Raw genomic sequence first — 24326 nt, 5'->3', positions numbered from 1 at the left:
CACTAGACCACGCCGCCGGGCCCGATTTACTTATTTTTATTGAAAGGCACATATACAGAGAACAAGAGGCAGAAAGATCACTGGCTCACTCCCCAAGCAGCCACAACAGCCGGTGCCAAGCTGACGCCAGAAGCCAGGAATTCTTTCTGGGTCCCCCACATAGGTACAGGGTCCCAAGGCTCTGGACCATCTTCCACCACTTTCCCAGGCCACAAGCAGGGAGCTAGACAGGAAGTAGAGCAGACAGGACATGAACCAGCACCCATACGGAATCCCAACACATGCAAGGCAAGAACCCAACCACTAGGCCATTGCATCAGGACCCTAAAAATAATTTTAAAAAAAGATTTATTTATTTTTATGGAATTTCAGATTTTACCGAGAGGAGAGACAGAGAGAGAGAGAGAAATATTCCATTTGCTGATTCAATCCCCAAATGGCCACAGTGGCCAAAGCTGAACTGATTTGAAGCCAGGAGCTTCTTCCAGGTCTCCCACATGGGTGCAGGGTCCCAAAGCTTTGGGCGGTCCTCCTCTGCTTTCCCAGACCACAGGCAGGGAGCTGGATGGGAAGGAGAGCAGCTGGGACATGAGCTGGTGTGGTTAGGGGATCCCGGCACTTATAAGGGGAGGATTAGCCAATTGAGCCATCATGCCAGGTTTCCTACCCCCTATTTTTAAGCAAGTATGTATTGATGACAGACAAGCTCAAGAACAGATACTCTACATGCTTTGTCGTCAGAGAAATGCCAGTTAAAGCAACAATAGCCTACATCTGCACACTTATTAGAATGGCAGAAATTAATCGCAATGGAAAATATGAAGTTGTATCTGTGGGACGATGGGGTGAAAAGGTAAATACACTGCAGTGAAAGAAATCTTGAAATCATGAATAGTTTTTTTTCCATAATATATGTTTCCTTGAAGCTTTTGAAGACCCGTTGCATGCCTGAATTAAATAATAAAACTTCTTTGCAAGAAAAGAAGTTTATCTTTCCATTTCTATTTTCTTTTTAAGGGTTTAGTGTTTTTTAATTTTTATTGGAAACTCAGATATGCAGAGAGGAAGATCTTTTGTCTGATGATTCATTCCCCAAGTGACAGCAATGGCCGGTGCTGTGCCGATCCGAAGCCGGGAACCAGGAACTTCCTCCAGGTCTCCCACATGGGACCAAGGTCCCAAGACTGGGTCATCCTCGACTGCTTTCCCAGGCCACAAGCAGGGAGCTGGATGGGAAGCAGAGCTGCCAGGACTAGAACTGGTGTCCATATGGGATCCTGGCGTGTTTAAGGCGAGGACTTTAGCCGCCAGGCCACCGCACTGGGCGCTTTTTTCCATTTCTTTTCCCCAAACCTTTAGAAGGACCCTCGTTTCAAATGCTGCAAAGCCACTGGGGCCTGGGAGAAGAGGGTGGAACTTTGTATAAAACTAAAAACACACACTTCTGCCATGATCACATGGCCTGCTCCTATGTATTCCAGAGTAAAGAGAATTGCTAAAATCTGTGTGCCAACCTGGGTACTGGCTTCTTTGAGGATCACCAAAATCTGGAAATCATTGTTTACACACCAACAGGTGAGTGAGCCAGCAGCATTGGAACGCAATTTAGCAATCCAAAGGAGTGAATGCTGCCCCCTGCTGGCACAGAGGGCCATCTCTCATAGAATTCAAGAGGCTGGATTCAAAAGGCCACCACTTCAGGGAAGGTCACCTGGCCAGGAATGGCAAGGGGCCCCTACAAGTCCCTGCAGTGCACAGGACAAAGGATGATGGGATGGGATGGGGCCATTTGGGATAAGAGAACTTTGCCCATGCAGAACAGAAAGTGTGAGAAGTGGTATCATGGGTAGCTTGATACACCCAAGCCACTCTCCTGGGCTGCGGCTCCAAGCAAGGGGTTGAATCTCCGTACCTCAATTTATTTCTGTGACATGATCCTCATCTCTTAGCCTGAGAGCTGAAATGTGCCTGGCCCAAACAGTAAGGGATCTCATTTGTCCCACTGCCAGTAACCTAGGGTCCCTGTACTCTTTGGGACACATGGATTAGGGCAGGAAATGAGGCACACACCGTGCCTGTACAGTCTGGTGGGGACACAAACACTGTGAAACCACAGCAAGGGCTGGGAAGACATTTACAAAATTGCTAAACAGTAACTATGACTTATAGGTATTCCTATTAGAGGTTGCCAGGGGAGGCCTCTTGGAAAAGGGGGCATTGTAAGTGAGAGCTGGACAATGAGGTGGGGCCAGCCAGGGGCAGAGCTGGGGGAGATGAGCATTCCAGGCAAAAGGGAAGCAGGTGCAAGGGCCTTGAGGCCAGAATGAGCTTGATATGTTGTAAGGTTCCACCAGGCCAGCGTGGCTGCAGGGGCAAGGAGGAGAGGGCAGGAGAGCATTGGAGAGAGAGAGAGACAGAGACAGAGAGAGATAAATACTGAGATTGTGGGGGCATTATAGCCAATTTGTTTCTTCCTGATGCAGGGCAGGGCACCCTCCAGGCTTTGGTCCCAGCAGCTTCCTCTGCAACCCTTCATATCAAAGGCTTAGCCAACCCCACACCTTGGGGGCCCCAGCACCTGCTCTGTTCCATCCACAGTGAGACCCAGCCTCCTGATGGCATTGTGACCAAGTGCACAAGATTGATGGGGTTCTCATAACTCTAACTTGAGCCTCAGTTTCCCCTCCTATCGGGTTGCTGGCAGCAGGCAAAGGATGTACAAACATGGTACAAGTGGGAGGAAGTTAGGGAAGTCTACAGTGACAAGAGAATGGGGAGAGAAATTGGGTGCAGGCCCCAAAGCTCTGCGCAGTGACTGACACACAGTGGATACCCAGTAACTGCACCACTGCAGGACACGAGGGCTGCCAAATACTTGTGCCGAGAGGAATGAGCAGGTGAGCTGCTTTCAGTGCAAGACACTGCAGCCCACGCCCTGTTCTTCCACGAACTTCTTATAGACCTCTCTCCGATCTTCTCATCATTCTGGACCCTATGCTCCTTATTAAAAGGCCCATGGTTCCTAACTTACCTGCGGTGGATGTCCGAGTAAGAGGCCACTTCCCGGTGACTAGCAGGTGTCCATGCCAGGTAAGGAGCCATTCTCACTCAGCTGGGGCAGGGAGGCAGCCTCTTTCCCTTCTCCAATCACTCCTTAAAGGGCCACACTGCAGCCTGGCTCCTGAATGGGCAGTGCGGTGCTCTTTGGTGTCTGGATGTGGGAATGACAATCCAGGCAGTGATGAGGGCTTGGTGGAGGATGGGGCCAGAGCAGGGAATCCAGAGAGGGGGTGTTGAGGTGGCCCAGTTGCTCTGGGATGGAGCAGCAATGTCAGAACCAGGGTGGGATCCTTGCTCTGTCCTTTGGAATAGCGTCCCAAGGGCTGGAGCTGCTTGCAACCTTCTGCTAGGCTTAGTCCTAATTGCCCAAAGGCTGTGTGCGCGACCCTTGCTTGTTTTGAGTTGCTCTGTCGCCTCTTGAGGCCCATATTTGAGAGGTAAGCAGGTGGCCAGCAGCCACTGGACAGTGTGCTCTCCTTTGCAACACCAGTAACTTCCACTGGTGCCTTGGCCTTGTAGAATGGTGGGATTAGGGGTACTGGCATGAAGCTCAATGGCTACATCCTCACCCTGCACACACCAGAATCCCACATGGGCATCAGTTTATGTCCTAGCTGCTTCACGTCCTATCCAGCTCCTGATTGTAGCCTGGGGAAGCTGCACAGGATGACCCAAAGCCTTGGGATCCTGCACCCATGTGGAAGACCTGCACGAACTCCTAGCTCCTGATTTCATATTAGGTCAAGCTTCAGCTATTGCAGCCATTTGGGGAGTGAAATAGCAAATGGAAGATTTTTTCCCTGCTGTCTCTCCTTTCTCTCTAAACCTGACATTCAAATAAAAATAAATAAATCTTAAGAAAAAATAGACTTAGTGCTTCTTGACTCATACAATTAGGGAGACTTCTGTTAAAAAGGAACACCCCCAGCTGTTGGCAACTGCCGAGGTTGACCTGTACCTGGGCAAGTGTTACACTGCTGGGAGAAGAGCAGCCACAGCTGGCTGGCATTCTGGGCCTGGTTCAGGGCAAATGTGTGTTACCTGTGCCAGTGTGGCAGTATAATTGCTTATACTTTCTCTTTTTTCTTTTTGAAGATATCAGGAGAAGGCTGGGCAGACCAAGACATGCCAGCCCAGCACCCAGGCAGGGGCACTGCAACTGCCCGAGGGAAGGGGTCCAGGGAGTGGGAATGGCTGAGGGCAAATTCAAAGGTTCCAGATGATTTCTCTGTTTGAACGTCTCCTTCTTGTTGTGGGGCCGTTGCCATCACAACAGGAAAAAAGAAAAAGGAATGTGAAGCTCAAGGTCAAGTTGCCAGTGGTTTTTCACACCTAACAGCCCCAAGGCGTGCTGGAGGAGGGCGCAACATGAAGGGGCAGGTGTTTCGATTTGCCAGTACCCCTAATCTCAGACACACACATACACACACTTACATATACACAACTGTCAAAGGTGTGTGTGTGTGTGTGTGTGTGTACAAGGAAATGGCCCACGTTTTGACCATTAGAAAAGCAGTGAAGTCACTTCCTGTGCTTACACAGCAAAGCAGGCAGGATCACAGCTCAGGTAAACCAGAATCCCAAGTCACATCCAGTTCAAAAGACCCCTCCCACCTGCCTTGGAGGAAGAGCTCAAGCCTCTTGTAGGGAAGCTTCCATCTTGTAGGGAAGACCAGTGCAGTGGACCAGAACACAGGTTGACATGAGGGCCCCTCCTCTCTGGAGCTGGAGACCACTTTCTGGTGGACGAGGAAGAGGAAACTGGCATGATTTCAGCTTCGACCTGCCCTGTGCAGCATGCAAGGCCCTCGTCCCTCTGACCTGACATTCCCTCCTCCTTCCGACCCTCCTCTCCCATCTGCCTCTTTCTGTGGCACCTGTCATGCCCAGCTTGGGGTTCCTCCCCCAGCATGTCCTGTGGAGTCCACGGTTGTCATTTCTATCACTGAATGCCTCCCTTGTTCTGTGCCCATATGAGCAACCCTCATCACCCTCACTTACAAAATCGACCCATAAGGGGGACACCTACACAAGATTCCCACTGTCAACACTCAACTCTTGCAAATCCCTGTCCCAATGGAGGGCTTCCATTCACTACCCAAGGACAGAAGACAGGCTCCATGAGGACACAATCCACCACTCACCGTGAGGACAGGCACTCACTCAGCGCATGGCAGTGGAAGACAGGAACAAACAGAACCCCCAGAAAACTCTGCAGGCTCTTGTTCGTGGCCTGAGATTCTCTGCACACAGGACCCTCCATCTTTTCCCTGAAGGCAGCAAAGAATGAGGCTCTCTTATCACTCCACAAGGCCTACACCTTCTTAAACTAAGAGCACAAGAGAGGAGCAATCACAGCAGGCAAAGCTGTTTTAGTGCCCAGCGTGGGGCGACTCCTCAGCCCCACGGGAGCTGCTTTGCCCTGCAGGAGAGGAACCCAAGCAGCCTTGTCCTACTCCTGCCCACTGTCGCTCAGCTCTGCCTGCTGTGCACTGAGCCCCTGCCATTGCTTCAATCCCAATAGACACCTGACCTACTGGGTGCCAGCACGACTCTAGGCTCCTCTGGCCACCTGCTGTGTGACAGTTTAGCTGCCCAGGAGGCAGAGATCATGTCAAGTGGGTGTAGGGACACTGACACAAGTAGCTCAGCTGTGGTGAGGCCACCTTTACGAACACAGGGGACCCAGACATCTCTGGGAAACAGTCAGGCTTGATTCCTGAATGCTCAGGAGAATGGAAGCTCTGTGAGGCCCGGGGTGTGGCCCTGGCAGTGGAGAGCACCTAGCAGCCACAAAAAGGACAGGGTCTCCTCCTCCACCCCTTTCCCCTCGCCACATGGTCTGAGGGCTCCTGCTGCTGTGTCCTGTTCCCTGAGTCTCAGCAGGGGACTCGGTCAGCAGGCTGGTGCTTCCACCCTCACTCTCCAATGGGGTTTTCTCCATCACCTTTGGCTGGACCATACTCTCTGCTTCTACAAGTGAAACTCACAAACCCATGTCATGGCCTTGCTGCCTAGCTTCGCTGCTGATCCCCCATCTCCCTCCTCCCAGCTTCAGACACCCCTGCCCTTGTCTCCTGCTGAAATGACTATGGCAGCCCATGGCCAACAACCCAAACTACCACCATTCCAATGGCAGAATAAAGACCATGGCCTTTCAATTCAGTAATTGGGTGACTAGCTCAAGAATGTAGGGTGCTGCTGGTTTTTAAGACAGGCACAGCTTAGGACCCTCACCTGCTGCCACATGGACACCAGCTGTGAGGGACTGGCAGTAACTATGATGTCACATTCAATGAAGGTGACTCCTCTGGGCATGAGGTAACTGGTGGCCAGTAGTCTGCTGACTAGCACACTGTAAAGTTGTTGCTAACCAAAGCAGGAGAGATTTTCAGAAAAGCGATGGATTTCCGATGGAGGTGAGTGGGACTTGTTTTCTGCTGTGGCATGGGGCCTACCCCTGCCAGGTGGGTGTGCCTGGTTTCCCACACCTGTGTCCATGGGTGACACCACTGAGTACTCAGAGGATCCCCGGTGTGGGAAGAGCCACTGGGGTCGCCTGCAGGGTCCGTGATGACCACTGTGGTGGCCCAGATGCTGGCAGGGCTGAGCTGCTGCCAAGAGTGACTGCTGCGTCCTCCAGGGCTGGCTCTCCTGGCAGGGAGCACTCCAGATGTGGCAGGTGGTGCTCAGCTGGCTGCTTTCCTCCCTTGCATCCAAGGAGGACCCGCTGGTGCCCACACCTAAAGCACCAGGGAGGAGGGGCAGGAAGAGTGTGAGCAGGAACAACCAGGGCAGCAGTGCTGGAGTGGGGTTTGTGTCAGGACAGGAGCTGGCCTGGCGCTCCCAGGTCTGGTCACTGCAGCAACAAACACAGCCTGTGGGGACTTCAGTTGGATGCACACCACCTGTAAGCTTTGGTGCTACCTTGTGCTCAAGGAAAGAGGCCTTCACAGCTGTTATGCAGAGGAGGAATTGAAGGGGGTGGAGGGGAAGTCTTCTGGGACCTGGGAACTTTCAGGCAGGTGACAGAGGGCCTTGGCACCCCTGGCTCCATGGCATCCCAACCTCAGCTCTGCCCTCTTCTGTGCCCTCGAAAGATCATAGGCCTCGCATGAAGGTGGGGCTTAGGACCCTCACCTGCTGCCACAGGGACGCCAGCTATGAGTGACTGGCAGTATCTATGATGTCACACTCACTGAAGGTGACTCCTCTGGGCATGAGGTAACTGGTGGCCAGTAGTCTGCTGACTAGCACACTGTAAAGTTGTTGCTAACCAAAGCAGGAGAGATTTTCAGAAAAGCGATGGATTTCCGATGGAGGTGAGTGGGAATTGTTCTCTGTAGTATAGTGTGGGGTCAAACCCTGCCAGGTGGGTGTGCCTGGTTTCCCACACTTTTTTTTAATGGGTGACACCACTGAGCCACAGGGGTTTCCCTGTGTGCAAGGCATGTGTACAGTCACCTCACTCATACACTGTGAAGTGTGGCAGGTTGAATGTGTTAAGTTAGGCCTCTGTGAGTGTTCACAACAACCTGTTCTCTGCTCTGCTCTTGTTTGGAGCCGAGGTTGGGGGCAGCAGGTCTGGCTCTGAGGGTCCCAGAAATATGGAAGGCCAAAGAGGGAAAGGAACTCCTGGGTTAGGATACCCTACTGGGAGGCCAGACAGGGAGCTGTCCTGACATGGCCATCCCACTGTCCCGTGCTCTGGGTCCCAGCCTGCAGGTGCCTCCCTACCTGGCTGTTGGGCTGCCCTCTCTCTGACCATGGGCACAGATCTCCTGGGCCATCAGTTCCCGTCGACTCACCTGTGCTTTGTACTCGTGTTTTACAGATTCAAAGGGGCTGCCCTGAGGACCCGCAGGGACCAGGAACGTGCTCAAGTCTTTTCCCTATATCAACAGGTACAGGCCAGGTGCTGGGAGAGGATGGGGGTCCCTTGCCTCATTGGCTGTGCCTATGATCCTCTGACTCTGGGATCCCAGGGGATACTAAAGAGAGAGTGGCTGCAGAGCTGTCCTGGACTTTGAGCAGCCCTGGGGTCTGATTGGTGTCCCCTCTTGGCTGCAGGGACCATCTATTGAGCAGGACGATGATGGTGACGATGAAGTTGTTCCGGACAGGTTTGGTTTCTTGTGGTGAGTTGTTCACATCCAAGCTCATCTCTGGGCAGGGATGGCTTTCAAACTCCTACAACTGACACTGTGGTGTAGCGGATAATCCCCACCACCAATGCTGGCATGCTAGACAAACACCGCTCTGTGTCCCGGCTGTTCCACTTCTGATTCACTTCCCTGTGGATGGTCTGGGAAAGCAGAGGAAGACAGCCCAAGTGCTTGCGACCTGAACCTGAGTGAGCCATCCAAATGAATTGCCTGGCTCCTGGCTTTGACCTGGCATAGCTCCAGCTGTTGTGGCCATATGGAGAGTGAACCCATGCATCAAAGATATTTCTCTCTCTCTCACACACACTTATTCATTCTATAATTGTATCTTTCAAATGAATAAATCCTTAAAAGGAGAAAAAGAAAGCCCCTCTGCATGAGGTAGCACACCTTTCCCGAAATCCTGTCTTGGATCCATGTTGCCATCTCAGGGGTCAGCATTTGGCCAGAGCAGGGTGACCCAATGAGTGACTCGGGACATGATAGGGATGGACCTGGACATGGGGCAGGTGTGGACACTTTGTTTTGAGGGAGGTTTCTGTTGAGGTCAGGGGGCAGAATGAGGGTCCTGGCCTGTTCTCAGAGGACTTGGCCTGGCCATCAGCATTCCAGGGCTGTGTGTACAGGCCTGGCAGTTGTCCAGCAGGTGCCTGCCTTCGGGGGCCTGGCTCTCAAAAGGCCTGTTGAGGTCAGGACTCAGGGACAGCCAGGGAATGGTCTCAGGGCTCCAAACTGCCTGGGACCTCTGAAGAAGAGACTAGGTAGGAGGTTTGGCAGCTGAGGGCCCTGGTCCTGGGTCTGCTCTGAGGGGATAGCAGGGCAGGGGGCAGCAGCCAGGACTGAGGCTGCCCCCCTTGCTGTGCAGGACAGCAGAGAGGCCCGGAAGGGTGGATGCAAGTGGCCAGTAGGGGTGGAGCCTGGGCTGTTTCTGGTCATGTCTTAGCAGCTCACCTTAGGGCTGGGATTAGGCAGGGAATTCTGGCTCGTGGTCTAAAAAAGAACCCAGGTGGAAAGAAGGGTCTAAGTCAGGGGGAAAGAACACCAAGGGCTTGGCCTCCTGAGGACCGCTGTGGGAGCAGGTACTCCAGGCTGGGTGTGCACAAGGGAGGAGAGAAGAGGCAGTTCCAGGAAGGGCGGAGGTGCTCCCAGGTGCCCTGAGCCCAAGCGGCACACTCACATTTCAGAGCAGAGTGCTTTAGGCCTCCTAGAGTTGGCCAATTCCAGGCTGCCTTCCCAGGGCTGGCTGATGTGGGTACACAGCCCCCTCAGCCCTGGGCAGCCTGTCCCTTCTCAGGACAGCAGCCTCACAGCTGCTGCAGAGGGGGCTGCCACATCCAGAGCATGGGCCTCGGGACAGCACTGGACTCCCATGGACAGTGAGAGTGCTCATGTGTCCCTGGCATCCCTGTGCTCCCAGCCCCCAAGGCCTGCCTGGTATCTGCCATCAGGGAGACCACCTCCCCTCTTCTCCATCCCGTGAGCTGAGGAGATGCAGTTGGTTCTTTCCTGGCTGCTTTGCAGGTAGAAGGGCTTGGTCTGGGACCTAGCCTCACAGCTCTGCTTCCCTTCCCTTCCTTTCCAGTGAGAAGCCACTTCCCAAAGACAACACACTGGGGACTAAGGTGAGAGCTAGGCCTTGGCCTTGGGCCCCTCTTCTGCTAAACAGAGCTAGAGCGCTCGTGGGTGCAGAAGGTGGGAAATGGGAGCCCTAGGGTCCAGAACCCACAGCGATTGCAGGTGCCTGTGGGGGTGTGAACTCACTCACCTGTCCCAAAGCTGGCTGTAGATCTGGCTTCCAGAACTGTGGGCCACCTCAACCCATTTGCGTGGTTGTGACTGTCTTGAGGGCAGCTCAGGGGTCTCTGCCTTGAGCATGGGGTGTGCTATGCTCAGAGGCCAGGCCCTCGGCACTCCCTCTGACACTAGCTCTGGGGCCCAGGTCTGCAGCATCTTGGGCTCCTGAGCTGCATCTAAGGGCCATGCTCAGAGGCTAGCCCCTGGGCTCATGCCATCTTCTCTCCTTTTCCAGCAGAGACGAACAGAGTCCAGGAGACTGACCAAGTGGGTCAAAATGCTAAAACACTATAGCAAGTACCATGACAGTGAGAAGGTACTGTGGGGAGAACATGGCTGGGGAACACATTGAGCAGAGCAGGGGTGAGGGGTGTCCTTTGCTGGGACAAAGGAAGTGGGAAGTGGGAGCCCCCCCAGTGGGGCTGGACACCACTGGGCTCTCAGATGCCTGAGGCCACTGTCCTGCCCAGAGCTACATGGGTCATCTGCACCCCTTGTCCCTACGCACACTTCACAGTCCTGGTGAAACCTCTGAGGGTCAATCAACATGGGTGGGAATCCCAGATGCAGGTGCACATGCATTCTCCGGCTCCCTAGGGAGCAGGCAGTGCACAGCAAACCTGTGTCCTCAGCCTGCCCTCCCTCTCACGCTGGGTCACCAGGACTAGGCAGATCTTTCCTCTGAGGACACAGCATGGAGCCCAGGGCGCCCCCTCTGACACCTTGCCTGCACTCCTTCCCCTGAGCGGCCATGGCCCCACTCACCTGAGCCTCTTCTCTCCTGCAGTTCCATCAACACATTTTTAAGGGAATCCCTGGTCAGGTGCGCGGGAAGGTGTGGAGGCTACTCCTGGGTGTGGATGCAAAGAAAGCCCAGAAGCCAGGCAAATTTGAGGTAGGTCTGTGTCCTCAACCCACAAACAAGCTGCCTGCTCAGGCCTTAGCAGAGCAGAGGGTCCCCCATGGTGTTTGGTCCTGCAATGGAGCCCGGGGCTGCCGCCTCATCCTGCATCAATCCATCTGCATTCACCTGCAAGCATCCCTTCATGTCTCCCATGCTCAACTCAGCCTGGACATCCTTGCTTCTGCCCAGGCCCTGCTCTTCTCCCTACTGGCCCGGGCCCTGGGCAACTTGGCACAGGGCAGGTACTGATCAGTGGCTCAGTAATGATGGGCACACGGCTCCTGGCATGAGACCCCAACCTGGGGACAGGCTCTGTGCTACCATGGGCTGCCCTCACGTGGGCCTGCCTTCTGGCCTTGCATTAACCAGCAGTGCCCAAACCTCAGGTGACTGGTCGACTTGTGACACTTAGCTCTCAGCTGCTTCTGGGAGATGTGGAAGCCAGGACTTCAGAGGGTCGGCAACAACTGCCCACTATCAACCCTGTCAGGCTGTCATCAGGAAGCAGCCCAGCTAGGGATGCCAACCAATTTCTCCTCCAAGCCTTGCGTTTGGGTCTGTCCTTGGGTGCTGGGCTCCAGGCAAAGCCAGGAGAAGCTTCCAAGGTCTAGGTGGAGACAGGCCCTCTTGGAGGGGCAGCAGGGTGGGCTGATGAGGGTGTGGCTGAGACCCTAGGGAGGAGGATTGGAGGCCTGATGCGCTGTTGGCTGAGAAGCACTGTGGGCAGGCACGGTGGGGGAGAGGTGGGTAACAAATAGAGCCGGCGGAGCCCCTGGCTGATGCTGATCATAGTGGTCTCCTCTGCAGGAGCTTAAAGAGCAAGCCAAGCTGTGCTCCAATCAATTTCATCAAATTGATTCTGCGGTGTGTTGGACATTTAGAAACCACCTCATGTTCCAAAAACGATATGGACTAAAGTGAGACGCTGGTTTGCAGGGGCCCCAGGGGGTTGAGAGCTAGTTTCCTGGGAGAGATGGGGTACAGACCTAAAGCACAGGCAGTTTATGAACAAAAAAACCGGATCTATACAGCTTTATTTATATACATTTTCCAAAGACACCAATGAAAGAAGAAAATGGAAAAAAAAAAAAAACCAACAAAGCATGAGGAAGAGAATACATTGTACTCTCATCGAATAATGGTGTTATTTGTAGAATACACAAGGAACACCTAAATTCAATAACAAGGCCAATGGACAGCCCCCCAGCACCCCATGGACACATGCTCAGAAGGGACACTTCATGAAATCACACACAATTCATCCTGTCAACGTATGAACATGTGCTTAATGCCTAAACCAACATGGGGTGCCAGTAAATGCTGTTAGAATTGGTGAAATGAACCCAATGAGGACATGAGCTGCTAGTGAGTGTGGGACACAAGCACGAACCTGGGTCATTGCTAGGAGGGAAGGGCCAGGGTCACGACACTCAACAGAACAGCAGGGCAGACTGTCACAGATCAACACTCACCTTCTGAGTGAACCAACCACATGTGTGCACACCACCCAACCAGGAGAAACTCAGGGCCAAGAAAGTCACTAGACTTGCCTGCAGGAGTCACTGCTGTGTTCACAATCACTAAACATGGAAGTAGCCTGAGTGATGGTCAGCTGGGCACCGAGAAGCATTGTGTGTTGCATGTGAGTCACAAAGCAGGATCAGGGAGAGGCAGGAAATGCAGGGCCCTGGGCCGACATGAGTGGATCTCAGGTGCATTCTACTCAGAGCAGCCCGACCCACAAAGGCTAGCCAGGCTGTGATCCACTCAGGGGGCACCTGAAAGTGTCCAAGGCCAAGAGGCAAGGATGAGGCAAGGGTGGCCAAGGCTGCTGGAGGGTGGAGAGCTTGCCCCAAACAACCCATGGGGAACTGTTGGGTATAGGAGTTGCTTTTACATGCCTGCACTGCCTTGTGGGCTCATTGATTCCCCATGGATGGAACCTTGTCAGACTGTACTTTGATAGAACGATGCTAAGCCGGGAAAGCTGAAATCCACCAGAGGAAGATTAAACCACACACAACTGCACCCTGAGATGTGTGCGGGTCCTGGCGGGCAACTCTTGCCCAGATGGTGCAGAACATGCAGGTGCCTTAGATCATGGCCCTGCTCACGTGGTGGAGAGGTGGACTGGGCCCTGGGTGGGGCCGGCAGGGTCTGGGAGACAGGACTGCACCAAGAGCCTCAGCAGGGAAGGAAACACTGCTACCTCCTCTCTCGTTGCAGGCAGCGAGGTTTGTTCGAAGTCTTGATGGCCTATGCCATGTATAAGCCGGTGAGTACTTGGGGATCAGCTCCACAAGTCCAATTCCCAGGCTGGCCATTCAGGGTGTCCCTTGTGACAGAGGACCAAACTGGCTTGTTGGGGGCTCCCCAAGCCACATCTGAGAAAGCCAGTGCAGAGGCCAGGCTAATAGCCTCCCTGGTCCCAACCTCAAGTTTTGGGAACAGAAGGAGTGCCTTCCTCTTGTGTTGCTCTCTGCATCCCAGGAAGCAGGCAGGGTGGAGGATGCTCCTCTTGAGTACCAGCCTTCCACAAGGGGTTGGACAAGCCGTGCGACTTTGCTGTAGTCATCACAGTCAAGTCTGGGTCCCCCTGATGCCACTGCACCCATCAGACATGTGGCAGGTGCCACTAGCTTGAATTCCACTCCGCACAGTTCCATGACCATGCAAACCCACACACACCTTTCCCATGAGAGACACAGCTGCTGAACTCCCTCCAGTGACCCCAGCAGAGCATCCCCTCCCTGACCTTAGAGGAGTGCTTCCAGGAAGCCTGGTCCACACCCATCACTTGTCTGTCCTCTGTTCTGGCTCTGGCAGGTCTCACAGTCCTAGTTCTTCCTTTTGTCTGAAATGACCCCATCAGGGTAGATAGCACAGAGCTCCAGAGGTGACCATGGGATGGAGTCTGGATTCTCAGACCAGCATGCCTCACATGAGTTCTTGGGGGTGCACCTGTGTCCCTGCCTCTGGTCTCCACGCTGCCTAGCTGAGGCCCTGCAGGATTTGCAGGAACAGGGAAACCTGGTGCATGCTCTACTTGTGAAAGTCCTGACACCCAAGGGCAAGAGAAGACCAGGGGCTGCCACCTCCATCTTCCTACTCCCTTCATCAGTGACCCAGCCCTCCAAGCGAGGTCACCCAACCCATGTGAGATCAGCTTAAACAATTCTGGGTTTTCTTGCAGGAGGTGGGCTATGGCCAGGGCCTGAGCCACATAGCGGCCCTGCTGCTCATGTGGCTAGGTGAGGAGGATGCATTTTGGGCTCTGGTCCAGCTCATGGAGAAGGAAAAATACTCAATGGATGGTAGGTAGACCACAATGGTGGACCCACTCTGTGCACATCCACTCACATGGCCATGAAGGCATGGGATTCAGTCTTTTCTCCCTTACTGTTTGCTGGGTGTATAGGGCAGTCCTCCTCTGGAGGATTCCTGAGAAGCCAGAGCTGGCAGAGGCCTCCTCTACTGACCACACACCCCTCCCTTCCCATCATCAAGTCTGGCCTTGCCCAGGCTGTCACCTGTGTGGGAACCTACAGGTCAATGAGTCCTGTCTCTGTCCAAGTGGCACATGTCTTCACTGGCCTCTTCCTGGAATCTACCCAGACTCCAACCCACTGAACCACACTAGGGCACTCCAGAGGGCAGCACCCCTGTAGGGTCACCCCTCAGCCCCCTCATTCATGAATGTTGGGATGTCGTGATGCACATGGTCTGACTGCAGTGTTCCCAGCAGTCACTTGGGGGCGACTTGCATTGGAACCCACACAGTCCTGCATTGGAACCCACACTCTGAGGTTACACTGCCCTGGTCATCTGTCCACCCTCCTGCCCCTTTATTGCCTTCCCTCCCGTGGGTGATCAGAAAGGCTCTGCCCCTGTCTGTGGCTCTGCAGCCTTCCTGGAATGAGGCTCTGATGTGAGGGGTGGGGACTGATTCTGCTCAGGTCTCTACAAACCTGGATTGCCACAGCTGGAAAAGCTCCAGGAACATCTGGGTGATACTGTGCAGTGCACAATGCCCACTCTCTCAAAACACCTGGTGAGTAAAGTGCCTCCTTGCCTCCCCCCAACCCCGAGGGCTGTGTTCACAGGGATGAAGGAGGCTCAACGAGGTCTACAGGCCCTGGTGGCCAGGGAGGCCTGTCCTGCTAGGGCTTTCCTTAGTTCCTTGGCTCTGCAGCAGTGCGGGCATCAGGTTTGCTTCCTAGCCAAGTGGTCCCCAGAGTTTGCATAGATCTTGTGAGACTCACCAGGGAGAGTGGCTGGAGGGGACCTGTGTCCCTTCAGACACCTGTGTGGCTGTGAGGTGCAGATGTACCTGTTGCTGGGCTGCCTGCACCCTGGGGGCTCTGCTAACGAAATCAGAGCAGGGAGGGCTTCCAGGCCTGCTCCACACCTTGACACCTCCTCTTACCTCTTCTTCAGGAGGAGCAGGGAGTGAGCCTCAAGACCTGCACCACACACTGGTTCACCCAGTGTTTCCTGGATGCTGTAAGTGCCCACTCCTCCCTCATCCCCGGCCCTGCAAACCAGGAACCTCTTTCACAAGGAAGCTCCCACCACAGTGCCTGGCTCTCCCAACTCTATATCCAATTGCCCAAAGTAGAGCTGAGCTCGTATAGCCCAACAGACACAGTAGCACGCTGCCTGTGCACACAATGCAGACCCAGAAAAGCAGAGGCTGGCCCAGGCTGAAGTTGCATTCCAGGGCAAGCACGTAGGAGACAGGTCCTATGAGCACATATCCACAGAAGCCTGAATAAGTCCAGAACCCTCCAGAAGGAAATGGAAGGTTCCAAAGACCTCTGTTTCGACCCCTGTGTGGAGCTGGGCTGCCTCAGTCTCACTTGTAGAAGGCCACTTGGGGTTAGCCCACAGGATGAGTGACCCCTCACCCAGGTCACAAGGGTCTCCTGCATCTCCCGTGTGGCCTCCAAACTGCACAGAGAAGTCTTGGTTTCTCCAGCATACTGGCTGTGCTGGCCAGGCAGGCCTTATCCCTCCTCTCTCAGGACCTGTGGACAACAGCTCAGTGGGCTCAGATGTGGCTGATAGACATGGTCCCACCTGCCACTGAGATGGGTCTCTCACATAGGAGCCTAGGGCTTCCTGTGAGGCAGCCTCCTGGGGTCTCTGGCTGTGCTGGGGGCAGAGCACTGCACTCCAACAGCCTCTGAGGGCTCTGCTCAGGCCAGCATGGGTGAGGTCCTCTTTTATCTGATCTTCCTAGGTGCCATTCCATCTGGCTTTGAGGATTTGGGACATTTTTATATTAGAAGGGGCACACGTCCTCACCATCATGGCCTATGTCACCCTAAAACTGAACAAAAGTAAGTGCTCAGGGACCAAAGGAGCTAAGGTGTTGTGGGTAGAGGAACCAGGATCCCCTGCCGAGGAGCAGTGAAGGTGGTTTGGGTGGGGATGTGGAGGGCTGGCCGGTCATGGGCCACTGGGGAAGGTCTCTGCAAAGGCAGCAACCAGCACCCATTAGCCTTGAGACGGGATCAGAGCAGCCATGGCTTCTGGGCCATCCCTGGGGCCCCTCCCAGCCTGACACCTACCCTGATGCCTAGAACGCCTACTGAAGATGCCCCAGGACCACATCCAGGAGTTCCTGCAGGTGACTCTCAAGCAAGCCTGGGACCAGGATGACAACATCATTGTCAAGCACCTTCAAGCTTCCAAGAGGGATCTGGCCAAGCGACAATGCCTCCTGCCTCCCCAGGGTGAGCCCAGCTCAGGGCTCAGGCCCCAATCTCTCCTGGGCATGGGGTGGTGGTGTCAGCAGTGGAGGGCCCCGGGCTGGCCACCTGCTGCAGGGCCTTCTACCCCTTCCGTGCTGCCTAGTTCTGCTCCTGCTCCTCAGCTCTGCTGGAAACACTTCTGAGCCCAAGACCTGGCTGGGCCTTGGGCAGCTTCCTGGTGTGCTCTTGTGGGATGGGGCAGGGTGATGGCTGTTAACCAAACAAAGGCACCACCCCACTCCTGCAAGCGTGGACCCAAATGCTCAGAGCTCAGCCATTCCCATGATACAGCACAGGGATGCAGGGGCTTTAGGTGATAGGAGCACCACCAGGTGCTGCTTAGCTGCCAGGTGTCCCCAGAGATGAGACTGAAAGGCAAGGCGCTCAGGGCCTGTGCACCCCTGTGAGGCTCTCCAAGATGAGCCAGAGGTGTCCCCAACACTGCCCTGGCCCAGGCTGCACACAGCCTTCCCTTGGGTGTCCTCAGTGGCACCCAAGCAGACAGGGACATTAGGGATCAGGTGCGGACACTGCCCCCTACAGGCCATGTGGTGTCTGTGGAGAAGCACACCTTGTCTGTTTGCCTTTCAGCAATGCCTGGCCAGTCCTGCAGCCTGGATCAGCAGCCTGTCAATGTCCCTGAGCAGCCAGTTCCTGCCCCCACAACACTGCAGGGCACGGAGTCAGCTCAGGCCCCGGAGCCACTGTGCCCACACCCTGAATCCTCAGCACCACTCGCTGAGACTCCCCCCGTGGAACCAGCCACGTTTCGCCCCGTCTGTGGAAAAGATGAAGAGGAGGAAGAGGAGGAGGAGGAGGAAGAGGAGGAGGAGGAGAAATGCACTGCCAATGAAGAGCCCTCAGAGTCCCTTGGCCTAGGCACGCCAATGCAGGGTTCGGGGCCTTCACGTGTGCCCAGTCCTGCCCAGACCCCATGGAGCGTGTGGGACAAAGGGAGGCTGCTCCAGTGGTGGAGTCTGTCCCGTCTCTGGATGCCTGTCCAAAGTGCAGACTGCCCGTCTCCAGTGCTGGGCACCGACGCCCGTGTCCGGGCCTCTTCCCTGCCTTTCTTGGAGCCCCTGGGCCCAGGGCCCATGCAGGCAGGCCCAGCCCCAGGGGCAGGGCTAAAGAGTGCTTCCCTCAACAATGTCCAAGAGACATGCCAAGAATATGGTTACACCGATGGACTAGAGCCTCCCCGAGCCAGCAAAATGATGGGAGCACAGCCCCACCTGCCCTCCCCAGCTGGAGGCCGCCTTGCTGCCCACTCCATGGGGCAGCTTCCTGTCTCTGATGGCCTGGAAGACGGGGTGAGCCCCTGCAGTGGCCACCTCAGAAAGGGCCACAGCCTGCCTTGTCTAAGTATGGTGGCCCCCTTGCTGCAGGAGCCTCGCCTACAGAGCTCCTGCCCCCCATGTTGAATGCCATCACCTCCATTCCTCTGCTGGCGTCACCCTGGGCAGAGTGGAGAGTTATATGTCAGGGCACTGAGCCACGAGCCACCTGGCTCTGCCCCCTTGGACACTCTCAAAGGAACCTCAAGGACTTTTACCCTCTTGATGCTTAAATTGTACTCATTTTGGAAGCATAGATCCTCAATTTGGAATAAGCCTTCATTAAATTGTTTGCTTGGAATGTGTCTGCTCCCATTTTGTGTTCCCAGAGCCCAGCTGCAGCAGTTGCCTCAGGATCCTGGTGAGTGGCCAGAGGCACCCGGGCCCCCAGCTCCAGGCACAGACCTGCTGACCGACCCCGGTGTCTGCACTGCCCTGCTGGGGAAGGACCACTATGGGGATGCGGGTATGTGTGCTGGCCATGCTCACTCCGGGCCGGCCCTGAAGATGGTAGAGCCCCGGAGCCCACAGTCATATGAGGACCACCCAGGGCAAGGACTTGCCAGGGTCCCTCAGCACCCAGGGCCTGGAAAGCGCTCTGGTCACTGGAGACAGCACAAGCAGGGTGGGATTTGGGGGCATTTCCTTTTTTTTACTTTTTTAAAGATTTATTCATTTTTTATTACAGTCAGTATACACAGAGGAGGAGAGACAGAGAGGAAGATCTTCCGTCCGATGATTCATTCCCCAAGTGAGCTGCAACGGGCCGGTATGCGCCAATCCGATGCCCGGAACCTGGAACCTTTTCCAGGTCTCCTACGCGGGTGCAGGGTCCCAAAGCTTTGGGCCATCCACGACTGCTTTCCCAGGCCACAAGCAGGGAGCTGGATGGGAAGTGGAGCTGCCAGGACTAGAACCGGCGCCCATATGGGATCCCGGGGGCATTCAAGGCGAGGACTTTAGCCGCTAGGCCACGCTGCTGGGCGGCATTTCCTGATATTTACAGACATTCAGCATTCCAATGCACTAGTTCCAAGATGTGACTTCCGTTTTTTTTTTTTTTTTTAAGTAATCCTGTGCCCTGGGGGAGCTGGGGCAGGTCCAAGGGCTGGATGGAGGATCCTGAGGTGATCTGAGGGCAGGCCATGCCTCAGGGGAGACTGGGTGCAGTGGGCACCACTTGGGACACTGTGCCAATGAACATGAACCATGGATGATGACTTCATCAGGGTCACTCTGTCACTTACTCTACTCCTGTAACATTGTAGATTCCCCAGAAGGACAAGACCCCACCCATTCCCTTAGGCAAGGAGGCTCTACATGTGTCCTCCCCTGTGGGTGGTGGGGGAACAAGGCTAGGAGGAGTTTCAGGCTGCGTGGCAAGGCCCGGCAGAATGTCACTGGTCACCTTATTGCTGCCTCACCCCACTGTATGGATACTCAATCACCTGATGTTTCACAGAATTTTCCTTAGGGGGGTGTTGTTGTTTTTCTGCAAATGTGAAATGACTCCTGTAACTGGTATAACACCTCAAACTGATCAATCGTATTATGATAAAAACATCTTTAGCAATTAAGGCAATGACACACAGCTAAAAGCATACAACAGTACAACTGAGGTCACAGTGTCTCCAAACATTTTGTTATGTGCCCACCTTTGAAGCGTGCCCTAATATAAGTAATGTTTTCCTTAAGAAATGGCTTGATAATATCTTGGAACAAATGGCAATCATGGAGGTACAAAGAGTTTGTTTACCGTGCTCCTCGAACTGTTACAACACATGAAATGACGCATTTTGGTTTCTCACTACAGAAAGCAGAAAGTAAGTATATGGAAAATCTTCTAAGCGGAGACAAATTTGAACTCCCCCAAAAATGGCTTAAAACTTCTAACTTATATTGGCACTCATATTTAGGGAAAGAAAACAGTTTATAAAGATAAAAGGAAGTTTGTTGTAAAGGCCCTGTTTGTAGAATGGTTGAGTTGCCCTGATCTCTTTCACTGCCCTTTAACAAAAGAACAAAAAACAATTGAATCAATACTAGATGAAGGTGATGGTAATTAATGCATGATTGATTATAAGATTTAATAAAGAATCTATGTTACATGCTTTTATAAATTCCTTTCATTTATGAGCTTTTCTTTTAATTCTGTATTCTTGATATTTTAAGTAATATTAGTTTATGTTTAGTGAAAATTGATTTTGAATGCAATAAACCACTTGTCACTATGTCACTGCATGTGTTGCCAACGGTGGAGTTCCTGGCTTCAGCCAGGTCACTGCAGGTTTGAATGAGTAATAGCTTGCTAAAAATATTTTCTCTGAAGTAAAATAATAATAATGTTTTTTAGGATTTTTAAATAATCATTCTTTTATAATGAAGTAAAAATGAAACAATTGGATGTTGTGCAAAAGCTTGTGATGATTTGTGTATAAATAAAGAAGGCAACTTATCTGAGTTGTCCATTATGAGCATCAAGTCTTAGTGGTCTATATCTCTCGTTTTTCTCACCGATCCACAAATCCTTTGTAAGCTCTCGAGTCAGCTGGAACTGGTCTCCAGCAGAGCTGGACATTGTCAACCAATAGACCTTGGAAAGAATTTCTCAACCCTGGAACAATGAAACCAACAACTTGTCACAACTATGAAACCACTCAAGTAATAGCTTCAGAACACACTTCCCCACATCTCCAGACACTATTGTCTGGGATTTGGGGGCCACAACTATTGAATCCCTAACAGAGAATCACCTAGAGCAGCTGGGAGGTTCTCCGTTGGATCTCCTTGATTCTGGCTAAGAAAGCAAGGCCGGGATGCTGGATCCAGACAAGCCTGTGGCCCACATGGGACAACTGAAGCCTCTGGCCTTGGGGCCAGGCTGACACTGAAAGACACAGGGGAAGAAAGCAGCCTGAGAGCCCTAGATTGGCCCTGGTGACTCTCCAGTCCCGAGGCCTCAGGGACAGGGATGACATTGGAGCCCGGGAGTCCTTCAGGTATTTCAGCTTGAGGTCCTCAGAGGGCCAGCGTTCCCTCCATCTGCTCTGCCTCTCCTTCCCCTGCCCCTCCCCCAGCCTGCGCGGTCAGCTCTCGGCCTCCAGGGTCAGCAAACTTTAGGGTCAGCAAAGCCACATGGGACATGTCGGGAAAACCCGGGCCCAGGAAGGGAGGAACAGGTGGCTGAAAAAGGAAGAACAGATGGTGGAGGCTGGAAGGACAGAGGCTGGGGTCTCCCCTTCTCCTTCCTCTCCCTCCAACCTGCACTGTCTACACAGAGTCCTAGGCCTGGGTCTGGCCCTGACAGATGGCATTCTGTAGGGGCTCGGGGGTGGGGACTTGCCCTAGCACACAGACAGCTCATGAAAGGAGATGTCCCCGTGGCACCTCCTCGACCCCAGATGGCAGAGCCAGGTCACAGGGGCTTGTAGGGAACAGGGGGGAACTGGAAGGTATAGGGTCCCTCCTGGACAGCAGGCCATGCTTGGGGACAGGCTTTGTTGAGATGCCTCACCCAAGGTCTCTTTGACTTGACCTCTCTGCTTCCCATGCAAATTAGACACAGCTGAGCCTGCCCTGGGCTGTGCAGAGGTTGGGGTTGGGGGTGCTGCTGCTTCCTGGTCTCCCTGGATGTCGCCCCCTGTGGAGGGCTGGACTCCTGCTGACACCCCAGGCCCAAAGGCCCTCTCCCCAGTACAGGGCAGGGCATACAGTAAGGACAGGGACAGGAGCAGGGCTGGCTTCATCTGTCTTTTGCAGCTCGGACTACCCTCCTGCCTGCCCCAGCTCTGCCTCCTCCTGCAGCCTGGCCCTTGTGGTGTTCACGCCAGGCCCTGGCACACTCCATTCCTGCAGTCAGGAACCCCTTGCCCCAGCTCTTCGACCCCCGGTGGGTTCCTTCTGGTCGGCCACACAGTTCAGCAGAAGATCAGAGAGCCAGGCAAGCACTCTGGGGAGACAGCCCACCTGTGGCTGGGAGGGCTTAGACCCCTGGTGTCCCTTTCCTGGGATACCCTAAGCATCAGCCATAGCTCCAAGCAGCTGTCAGGGCCTGGCCACTCACCGTCCCCCTTCCCCAGACATCTGTCCTCAGGTTTGGAGCCAGCCAGGAAGCCCATAGCGTCCTGTCCCCAGACCCTGCGAGACTGGGCCACTCTACTGGTGCCTGGGGTTGGGAGAGGATGGCAGGGCATGGTCCCTCTGCACCAGCCCGGTCCTCCCTTTCCCAGGGGTCTGTGCTCCCACTGTCCACTTCCTGGGACAGATAGGGAAACTGAGGGGAGTTCCTCAGCTCAAGGCCTGGAAGTTTCCAAAGGATCCAAGCCCCCCAAGGCCTGCAGTGGGAAGAGATGGAGAAGAGCCAAGGACACAGAAGGTGTCAGACATTGGCCACTGGGAGCCAACATCGCAGCACCACCTGCAGTGTCAGCATCCCACACGGCACCAGTGTGAGTCCCGGCTGCTCTACTTCCCATCCAGCTCCTGCTAGGGACCTGGGAGGCAGCAGAGGATGGCTCAAGTTCTTGGGCCTCTGCGCGCCTTCACATGGGAGACCAAGATGAAGTGCCTAGCTCCTGACTTTGGCCTGGCCTAGCCCTGGCTGCTGTGGTCATCTGGAGAGTGAAGCAGTGGGTGGAAGATCAGCCCTCACCAACTCCCCAGATAGAGCAAGCATCAAATGCAAGGGCCTGATGCAGCAGGACAGTATGGTAGAGCTGGGGAGGGGAGTGGGGGAGGTCCCAGGAGAAAAGGCTCTCACTGCTTCTCCCTGCAGCTGAGTATGCTGTGGAGGAAGGGCAGCAGCCCGATGTCACGGGAGATACTGTGACCGCCGGGGCAGGACGCCAGGGAGGCTGGGGGACCAGCGAGCAGCAGAGGGCTGTAGGATGGCAGGCTCCCACAGAAGGATCCGTCCATGGACAGTCAGCAGCCCCAGACCGCGATGCAGTCCCAGAGAAAGGGGTCCAGTAGACCTTAATATCCAGTCACTGCAGGAGAAGCCGCCAGCCAGGGGAAAGGCGTCCGGCCTCGGCGTCCCCCGCTAACCCAGTGGTCTTCGAAGCCTTCAGAAGGCACCCTCTGGTGGCTGACCGTGGGAACTGCAACCTCCCCCTTATAGGTTGGTTGGTTTGTAAGATTTATTTTATTTTTATTGAAAAGTCAGATATACTGAGAAAAGGAGACAGAGAGGAAGATCTTCTGTCCGTTGATTCATTCCTCACGTGGCCTCAACGACCAGAGCTGAGCCGATCCGAAGCCAGGAGCCAGGACCTTTTTCCAGGTCTCCCACGTGGATGCAGAGTCCCAAGGCTTTGAGACGTCCTTGACTGCTTTCCCAGGCCACAGGCAGGGAGCTGGATGGGAGATGGGGCTGCGGGACACGAACTGACGCTCATATAGGACCCTGGCACGTGCAAGGCGAGGACTTTAGCCACCACGCTACCGCACCAGGCCCGCTTTAAAGGTCTTAACCAGGAACCCCAAGGCCATGGCCAGACCAGGCGCTTCAAACACTCGCGGAAAAGCTACAATTGAAGCTAACTTTATGTGGGTGTAAAAACGTTTTGAAATACATGGGTGTTTTTTCCTATACTGTATATTTCCCATGTTCCTAAGTGCCCAGAATCATAAACCGCCCTCCACAGGTCCACTCACTGTACACACGAGGACACTGAACATACCGGGAGACCGTGTGGGAACCCGGTCCCCACGCACTGATAGCTCCGTGTCTCGGGCTTCCCACTGCTGTTTTCCACAGCTGCAAGAGGCTCCCGTGCCCCATCTCCCTACACACACACGCTCACACACATATACACCATGCAAGCCTGCACACACACACCATGCAAGCCTGCATACACACATGCACACACAGGCATATACATGCACAGACACGTGCATACACACGCATGTGCACACGCACGGGTCCAAAGGTAATCCCTGCTGTCCACCAGACATCGGGCTTCCAGATTCTTCCATGTCCGTGCAGTTGAGCACATCGGGTGGTCACACACACACACCCGTAAGGAATTTAGAACTGGGGACACTGTTTCTGACACCCACGGACTCCCGCTGTCTGTGGGGATCCTGCCACGCCGCAGGCCCCTAGGAGACGTAAACGGACCCTGGAAGTCCCTCGGACCCCTCGGACCCCTCAGAAGCCGCTCTCTCCCGCCCTTCCCACACTCAGGCACCGGTGTGAGAGGAGGACAAGGTCCCGCAGCAGCAGGAACCCTGACGCTCCCGCGCCGCCCAGCGGCCTCTTCCGCCCGCGTCCCAGGAGAGCAGGAAGTCCCGCCCCCGCGGGGCCGCTGTT

At 54.4% G+C, this 24326-nt stretch overlaps 2 protein-coding genes across 2 annotated transcripts; both read left to right on the top strand.

The window, feature by feature from the left end:
- Positions 1–10296: 10296 nt before the first annotated feature.
- LOC131483028 (USP6 N-terminal-like protein) lies at positions 10297–16520 on the top strand. Its single transcript, XM_058679892.1, has 8 exons — positions 10297–10335; positions 10807–10914; positions 11731–11840; positions 13150–13198; positions 14117–14237; positions 14880–14974; positions 15361–15426; positions 16509–16520. The coding sequence occupies exons 1-8, from the start codon at positions 10297–10299 to the stop codon at positions 16518–16520; spliced, it is 600 nt and encodes a 199-aa protein (XP_058535875.1).
- Positions 16295–22984, top strand: LOC131483027 (podocalyxin-like protein 2). The gene is made up of 4 exons (XM_058679891.1): positions 16295–16661; positions 17271–17544; positions 18343–18479; positions 22788–22984. Exons 1-4 carry the CDS (start codon positions 16523–16525, stop codon positions 22982–22984), a joined length of 747 nt encoding a protein of 248 aa, XP_058535874.1. The 5' UTR covers positions 16295–16522.
- Positions 22985–24326: the final 1342 nt, after the last annotated feature.

This window comes from Ochotona princeps, chromosome 22, assembly GCF_030435755.1.
Source record: "Ochotona princeps isolate mOchPri1 chromosome 22, mOchPri1.hap1, whole genome shotgun sequence".
Lineage (NCBI taxonomy): Eukaryota > Metazoa > Chordata > Mammalia > Lagomorpha > Ochotonidae > Ochotona > Ochotona princeps.
The sequence above is the reverse complement of the archived record's forward strand: the minus strand, read 5'-3'. Positions and strand labels throughout refer to the sequence as shown.

Coding starts and splice junctions, on each gene's coding strand:
- LOC131483028 (XM_058679892.1), top strand. CDS start 10,297: ATGCTAAAACACTATAGCAAGTACCATGACAGTGAGAAG. Junction 11,841..13,149: donor CAAAAACGATATGGACTAAA/GTGAGACGCTGG, acceptor CTCTCGTTGCAG/GCAGCGAGGTTTGTTCGAAG. Junction 14,238..14,879: donor GGAAAAATACTCAATGGATG/GTAGGTAGACCA, acceptor GATTCTGCTCAG/GTCTCTACAAACCTGGATTG.
- LOC131483027 (XM_058679891.1), top strand. CDS start 16,523: ATGCCCCAGGACCACATCCAGGAGTTCCTGCAGGTGACTCTCAAGCAA. Junction 16,662..17,270: donor ATGCCTCCTGCCTCCCCAGG/GTGAGCCCAGCT, acceptor TTTGCCTTTCAG/CAATGCCTGGCCAGTCCTGC. Junction 18,480..22,787: donor GGACCACTATGGGGATGCGG/GTATGTGTGCTG, acceptor TTCTCCCTGCAG/CTGAGTATGCTGTGGAGGAA.